Source organism: Podarcis tiliguerta, assembly GCF_965153285.1.
Source record: "Podarcis tiliguerta genome assembly, chromosome: 4".
NCBI classification, from domain to species: Eukaryota; Metazoa; Chordata; class Lepidosauria; order Squamata; family Lacertidae; genus Podarcis; species Podarcis tiliguerta.
In genome coordinates, this window is record NC_139537.1 from 8,011,998 (window position 1) to 8,028,066 (window position 16,069).

The following is a 16,069-nucleotide window of genomic DNA, read 5'->3' on the forward strand; positions in this document are numbered from 1 at the left end:
TAATTTCGTGACTGTTGTCACCATCTGCAGTGATCATGGAGCCCAAGAAAGTAAAATCTCTCACTGCCTCTATTTCTTCCCCTTCTATTTGCCAGGAGTTGATGGGCCCAGTGGCCATGATCTTCGTTTTTTTGATGTTGAGCTTCAGACCATATTTTGCACTCTCCTCTTTCACCCTCATTAGCCCATTAACCTTAATAATTGTGTCATGTGTCTTTATTTCCATGGGGGCAGGCGGGAACTCGCCACACAATGCAGGAATTGCAGCTAAATAATCCCTGACAGATGGCCATCCAGCCTCTGCTAAAAAACCTCAAACTCCACTTCCTTGGTGTGACTTACTGCCGGCTTGCTCCTGTTCCATTTGCAGGAAAAAATGGAATCGCAGGCAGCCAGCATTGTTGTTGTTGTTGTTGTTGTTGTTGTTGTTGTTGTTATTAAATATAATCTTTATTGATTTTATGATTACATACTTTACATATACACATTACTTTACATTTACATTTACTCCTAAGAGTTGACTTAATCCTTCCATCTTCTGGCTGGCTTTTTTATGTCGTCTCTAAGTTTTTCGCATTGTCTTTATCGATTTTGTATATCGTTGTTCTTCTTTCCACTTTATCCGTACAGTGCCTATTTGTATATAGACACTGTATTCTTCTTCTTCTTCTAATTATTATTATTATTAATCAAACTTATATAGCATCCTTCATCCGCAGGGCAGTTTACAGTAATTTTGCTCCAGGGAAAAAATCCCTCTCTCGTGCTGTTTGCAACATTTTGGGATGCTATCCTCTGTACAGAAGAGGTTGGGGAGGCCGTGTCCCAGGGAGCGGTGTATGCAACCTGCAAGAAGCAGAGAGGGCTGGTTTCTCTTCCCCGGCAGACCAGCCACATGGCTTCCACAGCAAGACACTTTGAGTGGTTCTGCCTTCAGGGGTCTGTTTTCTAGCAGGAAACAAGGCTGATCCCTCCGGGACCCGTTTATCACTTTCCTGACAAAGCCATTGTTAATTGCATTCAGATTGCAGTTTTCCTCGCCCAAACCCTCTTCTCTCTCTCTCTTTCCCCCCAAACTCCCAAATGTGTAGCTTCATGGGAAACAATGTCATTTGCCTTGTCTGTTGTGGTGTGGTGTGGTGTGGTGTGTGTGTGTGTGTGTGTGTGTGTGTGTGTGTAAAGGCACTTTCCTCTTTTGCCTATGCAACAACAACACCCCCCCCCCACACACACCCAGAATAAAACCCCACAAAGGGGCAGCTGGGAGTTTTCTCAAACGGACATCATTATTACCACAGATGAGGCGAGGCATCCAAAGGATATTAGACAGGCTGGAAAGAGGCCAAAACACAAGGAAGGGGGCTTTTTCTTCCTTTTTCTTCCTCCCCTCGTTCCTTTTTCCTTTCTCCTTCTGTGATGGAACTCCTATTTGGGGACTTCCCTGGCTTTTTTCTGGCCCACGTAGGACCAGTCTGGATAGTTGGCCTTGGTGAAAATTTGACGTTTTCATCCCCCCAAAAAGTGTTTGATTTGAGTTCCTACTGAAATGAGGCTGCATTTTAATGTTGTATTTTAATCTTGTTTTTAAGTTGTATTTCAATCTATTGTTTTTATACCGGTGTTAGCCGCCCCGAGCCCGGTCTTGAGAGCCAGTGTGGTGTAGTGGTTAAGAGCGGTAGTCTCGTAATCTGGTGAACCGGGTTCGATTCCCCGCTCCTCCACATGCAGCTGCTGGGTGACCTTGGGCCAGTCACACTGCTTTGAAGTCTCTCAGCCCCACTCACCTCACAGAGTGTTTGTTGTGGGGGAGGAAGGGAAAGGAGAATGTTAGCCGCTTTGAGACTCCTGAAGGGGAGTGAAAGGCAGGATATCAAATCCAAACTCTTCTTCTTGGCTGGGGAGGGTGGGGTATAAATAAAATTTAATAATTATAATAATATTTTTTCTCAGCCCAGTGGCCACATAACTTTCTATGCAATCTTCAGAGGGCGGGGCACATCCCATGGCTGGGCGGAGCCGGAAGCAAAAGTGGGTGGAGCAATGAGTGAAGTTCACCTACTCAACCATCTCTCTGGACTACTCAGAATTAGACAAAATCACAGGAAGGATTCGAAACCTGCGGGACCAGAGATTTACAGAAGATTGAAAGAAATATAAGAACTATTTGAAGAGCAACTGTAATCAACAAATTATGCTAGTAGGACTACAAGAAGTTTTGTAAGGAGAAATATATGGAACATTGCAAAATAGAGAAAGATTAGAGATATTAGTTATGAGATTTAAATGTAATAGTGAAAGTAAGAAATGTATATAAAATGATTAGATTGGAACATTTTTCAGATGTGCTTGATGGAAGTCAAAAAAAAGTGTATAAGATGTAAAAGTATGTTTAATTATTGTTGAAAATGAAATGTTAAAAAACTAATAAAATTATATATATATATATATAAAAGGAAGAAGAGCCCGCTGGATCAGGCCAATGGTCTGTCTGGCCCATCATCCTGCTCACACTGTGGCCAACCAGATGCTCCAAAGCAGGACCCAAGCACTAGAAGACGCTCCCCTCCTGTGGTTTCGAGCGAATGGTATTTGGTAGACTTGCCCCCTCCAGCTGTGGAGGCAGATAATAGCCATCATGGCTAGAAGCCAACTCTCGTCTTCTCCATGCATTTGCCCAACCCTCTTTTAAAGCCATCCAAGTTGGTGGCCGTCCTGTGGCAGTGAGTTCCATAGTTTAACCTTGCACTGGTTGAGAGCAGCCATTTAAATTTCCCACAATGCCTTGGGGTGAAGCTACTTTGGGAAAGTGGTAGGAAATTGGCATGGGGACAGAGAGACCTAGATGGTTGGCATTTCTTGGTGGTCAGGAAATTCAAGCCAGCAACCATGGTGGGTTTTGCCGTTGACCTGGGACTCCCAGTATCTACCAGAGAGTGCTTTTCACTGGTGCAGGTGATGATCATGTGACCCTGCTTATGTATGCATTCCTTTCTTTATGGCATTTATATTCAGTCTCCCCCCCCCCCCCCGGTTTTATTCTCACAACAACCCTATGAGGTAGGTTAGGCTGAGAGGCAGCGATGGGCCCCAAGGTCACCCAGCGAGCTTCATAGCTGAGTGGGGATTCAAACCCTGGCCTCCCAGCTCCTAGCCTGGCGCTCTAACCACTATGCCACACTGCCCCAATGGCATCTGAGACTCAAGTTGCCAGCGCCTTCCCAGGAAAAGCATTGCTTCGGGTTAATAAGCATTCTCAAGATTCGTGTGCAATTCCAGCCTTTATTTCATACCATTGTTAAGCTTGCTTATAATATATATATAATATATATATATAATATTTATATATAAAGTAGAATAGAGGGAGGGGAAAGCATCGGATATATTTTCATAAATATTTCTGAATGTTCCGCATACAAAACAAAATATGTACATCTGCGAAAGATAGTGGTTCTGTGCTGGGATTAATCCTGGCAGGACCGTGCAGCCTGTCCCCAGTGTTTTCAGCAAGGTCTGCCAAAAAGGGACAATGTCAGTGTCTGAAATTCATGCATATCCCTCTGTGGGGGTCTCAAGACTTTTCGTCTGTAGCTAGCATACACACACAAACATAGACACCCCCCTCCAGAACCAACTGCAGTGAGACTCAGGGTACCAGCAGATAATATTCTTTAGTTGTGATTCCTGCTGGTCAGAGGGTTGGCCGAGATGACCTGTGTCCACACCTTTCCCATCCCTGGCCTAGCAGAACCACCCACAGCCCAAGTGTGCCCAACACAAACCTTTCTCCTTGTCCCGGTCTGTGGTTGGGTATAAGCAACATTGCCGTTCAGGAGAGGGCAAGGCTGAGACTAATAGGTAAAGGTAATGGGACCCCTGACCATTAGGTCCAGTTGCGGACAACTCTGGGGTTGCGGCGCTCATTTCGCTTTACTGGACGAGGGAGCCGGCGTACAGCTTCTGGGTCATGTGGCCAGCATGACTAATCCGCTTCTGGCGAACCAGAGCAGCACACAGAAACTCTGTTTACCTTCCCACCGGAGTGGTATCTATTTATCTACTTGCACTTTGACGTGCTTTTGAACTGCTAGGTGGGCAGGAGCAGGGACCAGGCAACGGGAGCTCACCCCATCATGGGGATTTGAACCGCCGACCTTCTGATCGGCAAGTCCTAGACTCTGTGGTTTAACCTATAGCACCACCCGTGTCCCTGTGATTAATAGATAGTCAGGGATGAATATTCTTCGCGGTTTCCTGCCAAATTCCCAAGCTCTACCCTTCCCCTTCCCAAACTCTTCCTTCCCCTCTCTTGCATGAAGCAGCCACGAGAAACCAGCTCCCACCATGTAGGTTTAAAATCCAAAGCCATCCTTGTAAATCTGAAGAAACTATAAGTAAAGAACGGTTTTTTCCTTTAGCAACGAGACTTCTCTGTGTTTTATGAACTCTTTTAAGCAATGCAAGTGATGTGTGAATGAGACAGACTGAGGGACTGGCTAGGTCCAGCTTCCAAGCTTCAAACTCAGCTATACAGTGGTACCTCGGGAGTCGAACAGAATCCATTCCGGAAGTCCACCTGACTCCCGAAACTGTTGTAGCAGCCAATTGGAAGTTGCGGAAGTTCAAGCAGCCAATCGGAAGCTGCAGAAGTTCAAGCAGCCAATTGGAAGCTGCAGAAGTTCAAGCAGCCAATCGGAAGCTGCGGAAGTTCAAGCAGCCAATTGGAAGCTGCGGAAGTTCAAGCAGCCAATCGGAAGCTGCGGAAGTTGCATCAGACATTCGCAAAGAACTTTCGCAAACCGGAACGCTCACTTCCGGGTTTGCGGCGTCCGCGAACCAAAACGTTCCACTCCCAAGGTGTTTGGCTTCCAAGGTACAGCTGTATAACTATATATTTTTTTTTAAAAAAACCCACAACAAGCACAAAATCTGCCATGTGGTTTTCCTCAACGCATCCCTTGCTGTGGATATTTTAGGTCCCATCTGCAGTACACACTTAAAGCAGTGTCATGCCACGATTCCCTGCTTAGGAATAATAACACCTTAACTTTGGGTACCAATCCAAGATTATGCCCATTCCTAGCCATATCTTGCCACCATGAGTGGGACGCATGAGATTGTCCTTTGCCGCCGAAGCTCTCTTTCAAGGTGGATCGATGCAAGGATCAGTAGCTGGCAGGTCTGGGGCCAGGGCATAAGAAGAGCCCTACTGGATTGGCACGAAATCTCAGCATCCTGATCCCGGGAGTGGTCCACCGGGTGCATCCCAGAATCCCACAAAGACAACAGTTGCCGTCCCTGACCCTGTATTCCCAGCAACTGGTATTTCGAGAAAGACTGCTCTTGAACCTGGAGGCTCCACTGACTTTTCACGGCTGACAGGGGTGAAGCCAGGCCTGGCGTCGGCACCCAGCATGCTCAGGCAATTGCCAGGGCAACCCCAAAGTGCCCACTGGTGCTGATGTTGGTTGCTGGCATCGTTTTCTTTTGTTTGGCTTTCTTTTGCACGGCAAGTGTGCCGTGATGCCAAGGTGGCAGCCGCTCGCCCCTTTCAGGACTTAGAAGCATTCTAAAGAAAAGAAGGCAGCGTGAAGCTACAGCCTCAGGGGGGCGCTCTGCTTTGCAGTGTGCCCACTGTCCTCAGAAAAATATCAAAGCACAAGGGTCTCTTCCCCACTGCCACCTCATAAGCTTCCTTGGGGAGACCACCAGTATGAAATGGGGATCCCCCAGAGGACACCGTGCCCAGGGCTCCCAGAAACCTGATGCCAACTCTGGGGGAAGGCTACCCTCCAACTGCCCAGCCCCAAATCTAAAGCTGTGGGAGGTAGTGGTTGCTGCAAGCGTAGGACTTTGAGCACTTCCAGATGGCCTGCTTATTGAGCATGTATCTTGATTTGCCTGCAGGGAGGTTAGGCAACTAGCAAGAGCTCTTCCCCAACCAAAATGGGCAAAGGCCTGGAAATGATGCCTTAGGAGGAACGGCTAAGGGAGCTGGGCATGTTTAGCCTGGAGAAGAGGAGGTTAAGGGGTGATATGATAGCCATGTTCAAATGTATAAAGGGATGTCACATAGAGGAGGGAGAAAGGTTGTTTTCTGCTGCTCCAGAGAAGCGGACACGGAGCAATGGATCCAAACTACAAGAAAGAAGATTCCACCTAAACATTAGGAAGAACTTCCTGACAGTAAGAGCTGTTCGACAGTGGAATTTGCTGCCAAGGAGTGTGGTGGAGTCTCCTTCTTTGGAGGTCTTTAAGCAGAGGCTTGACAACCATATGTCAGGAGTGCTCTGATGGTGTTTCCTGCTTGGCAGGGGGTTGGACTCGATGGCCCTTGTGGTCTCTTCCAACTCTATGATTCTATGATTCCATCACTTTCCTTCCAGCAAAAGTCCCCAAGACTGCTAGTTTGGTTGCAGTTGTGCAACCTGTCTTTGCTGGTCTGCAGCTGAATCCTACCCACAAAACTAAGACAGCACGGAGGTGCCCCAAGTCTCTCCCGTGTTGTTCTTGATGTTTGTACCCTCCCCCTCTGCCAATTCAGAAGCATGGCATACCGCCTCCTTCTGGACATGCTCTGCAAGCGCAGGAGCCTCTGAGCAAGGCACACAAGAGAGAACTCAAGAGAAAGAGAGAAACATTGTGAAATTCACAACACGAGAGCTCACTTTTGAGGAACAGGGCTCGATCCTTGCCTGCTCCTTTCCGCTGCGTCATCAGCTTCTCAAAGTGACCTTCTGTCAAAAGCAGGGTTTCCCAAACTTGGGCCTCCAGCTGTTTTTGGACTACAACTCCCATCATCCCTAGCTAGCAGGACCAGCGGTCAGGGATGATGGGATTTGTAGTCCAAAAACAGCTGGAGACCCAAGTTTCCTGGTCAAAAGCAATCGCTCACACCAGGCACAGCCACTCAACCCTAGAAGGATGGGGAAAACGGGGGCAAAATACTATGGGGATCTTTGACGGCACTCCCATCCAAAAAAAGAACGATGTTGTGAAAAGGGAACCAGTAGAGAGAGGGAGAGGGAGAGCCTCTGCAGTAAAACACTGTAGAATTTCCTTTGTCCGCTAACAAATGTCATGTTACATTACAACAGAGAAACAAAGGCTCTCCTCTATTGACTTTCATGTGTTCTTATCCCATTCCTGGCAGCCTGCTTCCCATTCCCCCGGCCCCACAGCACACACAGAAGGCACTCAGTGGCCACGTATTGAACAATAACAAGGAGGCCGGTTGTCCACTATATAAGCACCGAGTTTGGTCTTTGCGGTTGTTTTGGCAATGAAGATCCAAGCGCCAACACCTGTTTGCCAGCTTAAGCCACGCCGTCCTCCACGGATCGCGAAAGATGCTTCCCCAAAGGTGACAATTTATGAAATGTCTGGTCATTCCAGCGTTGCGATGGCTTTCCAACAGTCTTGCGGGTTTCTTGTTTATAAAAGCAAGGCAAACATCGTCCAGGGTTCGGAAAGCTTTTCTCCTGTCTGAAAAGCGCCGGGGAGGAGGGTGGGGAATGTGGCACAGATGTCTCAAGTCTGCGGGCCCAGAGGGGAGCCGAGTGGCGCGAGGAGGGACCTCACTTGCACACGTATCTCTCGACAGTCCTCTCGCACTTTTTGCAGGTGACGTAGCAGCACCAGTGGTACTTGCAGTGGCAGCGCTCCACCACTTTGTCCATGTAGGGGTTGTAGCCGCGGCCGCAGCACATAAGGTCACAGCTGTCGCTGCCGTTGGAGGTCTTGTTGCATTGCCTGCAAGACAGAAAACGTCATGAGCTGGGGATGCCAAAGGCTGGAGGGTGGGGAAGGATGCCTGAGGAACTCAGCTGCGAAGCCCATCAGGCTCCTTGTGGGACTGGGAGCTGGAAGGGAACCAAGACATCATCAGGTTGGAAGCGGCCAAAAGCATCTCCGCCTGGGAAGACTTTTCCCTTTCGGGGAAAGGGCTGAAGCTCAGCCGTGGAGCATCTGTTTCGCATGCAGAAGGGCCCAAGTCCAATCCTCTCCAAGGAGGGCTGGGAATATCCCCTGATTGGAACCTCAGAGAGCCTTTTCCAAGAAGGACCAATAGTCCAATTTAGCTGAAAGTGACGTCCAACGTTTCTATCCTCAAACGCAATGCATGGTCTCCCCCTGACATTGCAGGAAGAGGAGACAGGACACAAAGAGAGGCACATCTGCTGAAATTGCAGCATTTGAACAGGTTACAGCATCCCACTTTTCCGGGCACCGAATTTGGACCGGGACCCTCTTGTTGTCGGTGCTCACACCTCCAAACTGGAAGGGGCTGATGCATACCTTCCAATTTTTTTCTGATGGAAATAGGGATGTCCTATTCTGTATGCCCTCCAACATTTCTCTGATGAAAATAGGGACACCCTATTCCATACCCTCCAACATTTCTCGAATGAAAATAGGGACATCCTATTCCATACCTGCCAACATTTCTCTGATGAAAATAGGGGCATCCTATTCCATACCCTCTAACATTTCTCTGATGAAAATAAAAGGTAAAGGTATCCCTGCCCATACGGGCCAGTCGTGTCCGACTCTAGGGTTGTGCGCCCATCTCATTTAAGAGGCCGGGGGCCAGCGTTGTCCGGAGACACTTCCTGGTCACGTGGCCAGCGTGACGAAGCTGCTCTGGCAAATGGGTGGCAAATCAGAAACTGGGACAGCTCCTGTAAATCTGAGGCTGTCCCTGAAAAATAGGGACACTTGGAGGCTACTGATGGAGTCACCAGAACAAGGATAGTGCTTTGAAAGGAAGGGGGAGGCAGTTTTCACCGTGTTCCTATAATCTTTCAGGGGACATGTGAAGAGGGGTGAAAACACTTGTCTCCTTTGAACTGCCACATTAAAGGAAGCCATCCCAGCAGGGCAATCCTTGCAACGCAGCTGCGGGAGTTGTTTTTCTTTCTGCTCAAAGGAGTGCTGTTCTTTTCTTAATATTGGGGTGGAGGGAATACCCCCTCAAAACGTTGCCTTTTGCCATGATCACATGAATATAAGAATGTGCTTTATGCCAGATCAGACTATTTGTCTACTGAGCTCAGTGCTGTCTACTCCAGGGGTGAGAAATGTAATTCCCCGCCCCAATTTTCGGGGACAACGCACATGAGCTCCAGCCAGCATTGTCTAGGATCAGGGATGATTGGGGGGGGGGGATTAGTTAGTGATGGGCGCATTCTGTCAGTTTTCTGTTTCTCTCACCTTCTTACTTTGCCACCCTTAAGTTCAGTTCTCCACACTGCCAAATCAGTCCCCCCCCCCTTTTTAAAAAGCACTCAGCAAATTCATCAGCATTCCTGTGTGAATTTCTCCTAATACACACAATTTTTGTTTGCAAAGCAATTTCCCCCAATGCAAAGCAGCAGCAGCCTCATATCTGGTGCTGCTTGGGGATTCTAAGAAACCAAAAAATCAGCGCGGTTCTGAAAAGTTCTGCCCGCCATGTTGATTCAAAATGGCACCTAACTGTATTCAAACATAGACAAAAACCTGCTCCCTGACCTCAGGAACCACCATGCAACATTTGGTGATGATAACGTGGTCTTAGATTGTCCTTTAAATGTGAACAGAATCAGAATTCTCTACAAAAACTGGGTATCGGCTACTCCTGGTCCAGTCTCACTGGCAGTTCTTCAGGGTCTCAGGGACAGAGAGGCGCTTTTACTGCCTTCTGCTTGACCCTTCTAGCTAGAGATGCTAGGGATTGAATCTGGACTGTCTACATGCAAAGCAGATGCTCAAACCACTGGGCTATGGCCCTCCCATAAATAATAATAATAATAATAATAATAATAATAATAATAATAATAATAATTTATTATTTCTACCCCGCCCATCTGGCTGGGTTTCCCCAGCCACTCTGGGCAGCTTTCAACAGAACATTAGAAACAGAATAAAACTTCAAACATTACAAAGTTCCCTAAACAGGGTTCCCTTCAGATGTCTTCTAAAAGTCAGATACAGTGGTACCTTGGGTTAAGAACTTAATTCGTTCTGGAGGTCCGTTCTTAACCTGAAACTGTTCTTAACCTGAGGTACCACTTTAGCTAATGGGGCCTCCCGCTGCCGCCGTGCGATTTCTGTTCTCATCCTGAAGCAAAGTTCTTAACCCGAGGTACTATTTCTGGGTTAGCGGAGTCTGTAACCTGAAGCGTCTGTAACCCGAGGTACCACTGTATTTCCTTGACATCTGACGGGAGGGCGTTCCATAGGGCGGGCGCCACCACCGAGAAGGCCCTCTGCCTGGTTCCCTGTAACCTCATTTCTCGCAGATAGGAAACTGCCAGAAGGCCCTCGGAGCTGGACCTCAGTGTCCAGGCAGAACAATGGGGGTGGAGACGCTCCTTCAGGTATACTTGGCCGAAGCAAAGAATTTTTTGGCAAGCCCTAAATCTCATTCCTCCAGCAACCCCCCCCCCCAATACCACACAAGGCCATGCATCGCCCCCTCTTAACCGTGATCCAAACTTCACAGCAGCACCATTCTGGGCTCAGTTTCTGGTTGCAGCTGCACGGTGCCAACTGCCAATAAACACAAGGTCCAATGGATGTGGAAAAGCTGTGGTTTTTTTCTCTCTCTCTTTACAAACGGCTTCAACGTCGCTTCCAAAGCAGCCTGACGTGCTCCGTCGCTTTGGACGCAGCCGTAATTCAACATGAGATCTGGCTGGCGAGAAGCAGGGGAGGGAAAGCGAGGTGGTGGATGAGCTGAGGACTGCTGGACCCTACGCCGTGGACCATCGGTTAATGGATGGAAATGAATCCGAAGAGATTTATATGAAATTCCTCATGAGGTAATGCTTATGAGAAGTTATGGGATTAATGAAGTGCTGAGATCTCGTTCTCGGCCTGTCCTTTTATTTATTTCTGACTCAGTCTGGCCTCCTGTTTGTTATTTCAGATTTGAGTTCCTATCCAGGTTTAACCCTCCCTCCCCTTTCCTGGCTCTCTTAAGCCGGCCGTTCTCATCACCCACTTCTTTTTTTTCCAGGGGTGTGGGGTGGGCTAAGGGGGAGAGAAGAGATGCATGCAAATATTTACAGATCTCTGGAAGGCTCGGCGCGGCTCCTTCGTTGCAGAACGTCCCCCCGGGAGCCAAAAACCCACAATTTGCGGCCACATGCTGCATGTTTGTCTAGTGCTGGACCAAAGGCGTCGCTCACAAGACACCCCTGCGAGCCAGGATGGCCGCCGGCAGCAAACCTCAGCACAATCCCTCCTACACAAATTAGCCGAGAAGACAAATATTTGGAGCAAAGGTTCACAGCTGAAAACAGGCGCGCGGGGGTAGCTGGAGGGTCCGGGAGGAACTTTCGTGACTGTAAACCCCCTGGATTGCCAGAAAATCAGCAGCAGGGAAGGGTGTGATTTGTAGGAGAAAAGTGTGGGGTGAAAGGTGTGAGAGGATTAGACAAATTCATGGAGGTCATCACGACTATCTTCCACTGCTAGAGGCCCTAAGCCTCTGAATACCAGTTGTTCAGGAACACAAGCGTTCTTGAGCTCAGGTCCTACTTGAAGGCATCAGGTTGGCCAACAGGATGCTAGACTAGATGGACCATTGGCTTGATCCAACAGGCTCACCTTCTGTTCTTCTCATGTTTAGACTAGGACCACAGCCCTGAATCTGCTTCCTTTGCAGATGTTAAGACACACAGCATCTTAAAAAGCAGAGACATCACCTTGCCGACAAAGGTCCGTATAGTTAAAGCTCTGGTTTTCCCACTAGTGATGTATGGAAGTGAGAGCTGGACCATAAAGAAGGCTGACCGCCAAAGAATGGATGCTTTTGAATTCTGGTGCTGGAGGAGACTCTTGAGAGTCCCATGGACTGCAAGAAGATCAAACCTATCAATTCTGAAGGAAACCAGCCCTGAGTGCTCACTGGAAGGACAGATCGTGAAGCTGAGGCTCCAAGACTTTGGCCACCTCATGAGAAGAGAAGACTCCCTGGAAAAGACCCTGATGTTGGGAAAGATGGAGGGCACAAGGAGAAGGGGACGGCAGAGGACGAGATGGTGGGACAGTGTTCTCGAAGCTACCAGCATGAGTTTGACCAAACTGTGGGAGGCAGTGGAAGACAGGAGTGCCTGGCGTGCTCTGGTCCAGGGGGGTCACGAAGAGTCGGACATGACTAAACAACTAAACAACAACAACACACTGCACTCTTTCTGCCATTGCCCTCATGCCCTGCACTGATTTGCTTCCCAGAAGAGACATCTCTTCTGCAGTGGAAAACAGCATGGTAGATCTTTAGCCTGGCCGGCAGATTGACTCTTCTGATATCTGTATTCCAGATAAGAACCCATCTCTCCCTTCACCGCCCTGCAAACTCTTCTGCTTTGTTCAGAACTTGTTTACTCCTCCTTTCCCTTCTTGTCTTCGACTTATCCAGGCAGCAAAGATCAGATCATGCCAAAGAACAAAGGAGCGTAGATGAATACCGTGTGCCAAATTCAACTATTTTCCCATTTACACCAGTGTAGTTTATTTTGATTGACAGGGGCACCCCAATGGCTGTTTCAAAAGAACTCCCAAGCGCCTGCTACCAGAGATTCCTACTTTTTTTTTAGATTACCCACTCTGGATCCCACAGCTAATTCTCCCCTGGTCTCCTCGCTGGCCCAAATAGGACTAATTTAGCCAGCTATCCCTGGAGATCATCTAATGTTTATTGGATGGATTTCCCCCCTAAATTGATTTTTGAATTTATTGTTATTCCCATTTTATACTGTATTTTATGCTGTTTTTTGTTGCATCAATTAAGATTTCTGAACTGGGAAGGGCAGGGTATAAATAAAAAATTGTTGTTGTTGTTGTTGTTGTTGTTGTTATTCTGCAAACATCACACAACCAATTACGCTCTTCTCGGCAATGTTTCTACAGTTTGCCTTCTGTTAAAATGCACGGCCCGTAGCAGATAGGGCGATGAATGAAGCAGGTTTTAGTAGAAGCAAAACTGTAGCAGAACAGAAAGTGCAGATTGCGATGAACATAGGGCAATATGAAAATCACTACCTCCTTACATCCCTGGCTTTGGCGCTTCCCCATAGCTCTTCCACAAACCAAACCAGAGCTCACTAATCTAAAAGGGATGGGGGAAAGAGAGCCATTTCGCTTTCCAAGTAATTGCTCATTTCATAGAGAATTGAATCAACTGATTTATTTATTTTTTGGAAACCTAAGTTGTTTCACCCTTCCCAGTGAAAGGCAGAGATATCCCTGCTTTGTATTTTATTCTTTCCCCTATTTCCCTTTCCATTAACTGCATCCTAGTCTGGTATCATTTACCGCTTATTTCAAAACTGTCGCTGAGTGTTTTAGGAAGAAGGTGGGAGGCTGGTGTTAGGCAACTCAAAGGGCCTCATTTAAAAGATAAGGTTAAACAGGGTTTTCCTTACAAGGAGGTTCCATCCCCAAAGCTGAATAGAAACCATCTTTTCTCCCCGGCGCTCATAAATCGGCGGAGCTGTTTCGCAAACCGGTTCCTGTCAAGATTTATCTTCCTCTCCAGGTTGTATTTCTTTTGCTTAGCAAAACCACGGCAGAGATAATCATGAGGAGAGATCTATCTACACAATAGCGCTGGCCCATTGGAAACGTAATTCTCAAGATGTAGAATCGCGCACCAATTCTATGCAGTTTAAAACTATTGGTTCCCATCTAGGCCTTCTGCAATTTGGCCATTTGCGGAATCTGGGAGGGTTCTGGGAGAATCCAAGAGGGCAGGGCACATTAGCAGGAACTCCAGATTCAAGCTACGAATGCTCCCTAAAGCTTGGGTGTGTTTAGTTTTCAGGACTTTGGTTCAGGACCGCTTCCAGTTTCAACATTTTTGTTGTTGTTGAAAAAGAGGAAGGAAAGAAAGAGCATAAACGAAAACAGGCTTTCTTTTTCCAAAATGGCCCCAGGATAACTAAGAACGAGTCCCAGGTTTCCACTTAAAGCTTTCTAAGCATCACCGTGCCCTCATTTGGGTGGGTGGGGTGAGCGTTTTACATAGACCTGTTTCGGTCATTTGACTCCCCCCAGGAATTCACCCGTAGGGGGAGGATGCTAATTGAGGAATGATCGTTAGGTCAAAATGGACACATCCTCTTCAGTTAACCAATGCATCCACCTGCTGGCGTGAAATTGTTCCCTGCGGCGCATGATGCAACTGTATGCATAAAGTCATAGACAATGGAACATTCTCCCTAATTATCCCCATCATCCTGTTAAGTGATCAAAACACAATTGACGGGACGCGAGAGAAGTTCCCCATCTTCGCTTCTGCTTCTTTTTCCACACATTCATTTTCTCCCACCCTCGAGTTCCTCCTTCTTTCCAGTTCCACTTTACAAGACCATTGGGGGAAACAATGGATGCAGCAGAGATTTTGGGTTTCTAAATCACATGAAGGTACCAATTCAGAGCGTTGTTTCAGATTACCTTGCCGGCAACTCTCCTTTGGAACACAGGTGCAAGGGACTGACCTTGGAACTTGCAGCACGTAAGGTGGGTTATTTATTTGCTATTTATTACAGCGTGATCACAGGGACGCGGGTGGCGCTGTGGGTTAAATCACAGAGCCTGGGACTTGCCGATCAGAAGGTTGGTGGTTTGAATCCCCACGACGGGGTGAGCTCCTGTTTTTCGGTCCCTGCTCCTGCCAACCTAGCAGTTCAAAAGCACATCAAAGTGCAAGTAGATAAATAGGTACCACTATGGTGGGAAGGTAAACGGCGTTTCCGTGCGCTGCTCTGGTTTGCCAGAAGCGGCTTAGTCATGCTGGCCACATGACCCGGAAGCTGTACACTGGCTCCCTCGGCCAATAAAGCGAGATGTGCGCCACAACCCCAGAGTCGTCCGCGACTGGACCTAATGGTCAGGGGTCCCTTTAGCTTTTTTTACAGCGTGATCACATCTGATGCACGTTCAGCTCATGCAGTATCAGCCACACACTGTTGATGCCTGGCTGGTTAAAAACCCACAAGTTAGCTCAGCTGATTAGAGCGTGGTGCTGATAACTTCCAGGTTGTGGGTTTTATCCCTATACAGGCCACCTACACATTCCTGCATTGCAGGGGACTAGACAACCCTCGGGGGCAGGCCCGGAAATAGGTTTGATGAGGCCCTAAGCTACTGAAGGTAACGGGGCCCTTTATATGTCCAGCTGCCCTTTGTCAACAACAAATTGTTGCTGTTTTTTGTGTTGAATATATGCTACATGGTGAGAGCTGGACCCTAAAGAAGGCTGATCACTGAAGAATTGATGCTTTTGAATTATTGTGCTGGAGGAGACTCTTGAGAGTCCCATGGACTGCAAGAAGATCAAACCTCTCCATTCTGAAGGAAATCAGCCCTGAGTGCTCACTGGAAGGATAGATCCTGAGGCTGAGGCTCCAAGACTTTGGCCACCTCATGAGAAGAGAAGACTCCCTGGAAAAGACCCTGGTGTTGGGAAAGATGGAGGGCACAAGGAGAAGGGGACGACAGAGGACGAGATGGTTGGACAGTGTTCTCGAAGCTACCAGCATGAGTTTGACCAAACTGCGGGAGGCAGTGGAAGACAGGAGTGCCTGGCGTGCTCTGGTCCAGGGGGTCACGAAGAGTCGGACATGACTAAATGACTAAACAACAACAATTTATGGACCTAATAGGTATCAGAATGTAGGCACCCTATATATAGAAAGGAGCAAACTGGTGATATTTTAGGGAGCAGGCTAGCAGGCGGGGCCCATGACTTACATCAAAGGAGCCTGCACAACACAAAACACTGTTGCGTGGCAATTCCCGCCCCCTCCTCCAGATGAAATAAAGACACTGGACACCAGAATTTAGGTTAATGGGCGTAAATGGGCGTAAATGGCCACAACTTTATTGTTTACAGGTAAGAGCGGTATTGGCTTTAGGCATTGGCCCTATCAGACTAAACAGCATAGAACCGGGAAGGGTTAAGCACCAACAGGGAGAGCCCCCGAGATGCACATCCTTAGGCGCTCCCCGAGGGGTTACCGCTCAGGAGCGCGCTTTAGGCCCTAGCCTCCATAGGTTTCGGGCGAGGCGACGCCCCCCGGAG

At 47.9% G+C, this 16,069-nt stretch overlaps 1 protein-coding gene across 1 annotated transcript in view; it reads right to left on the reverse strand.

The window, feature by feature from the left end:
* Positions 1-3,259: 3,259 nt before the first annotated feature.
* WNT11 (Wnt family member 11) overlaps positions 3,260-16,069 on the reverse strand; it is a 72,802-nt gene continuing 59,992 nt past the window's right edge. The window contains exon 7 of the mRNA XM_083436702.1: positions 3,260-7,749. Within this exon, the coding sequence (XP_083292828.1) occupies positions 7,575-7,749 (175 nt within the window). The 3' untranslated portion in view covers positions 3,260-7,574. The remainder of the gene's footprint in view (positions 7,750-16,069) is intronic.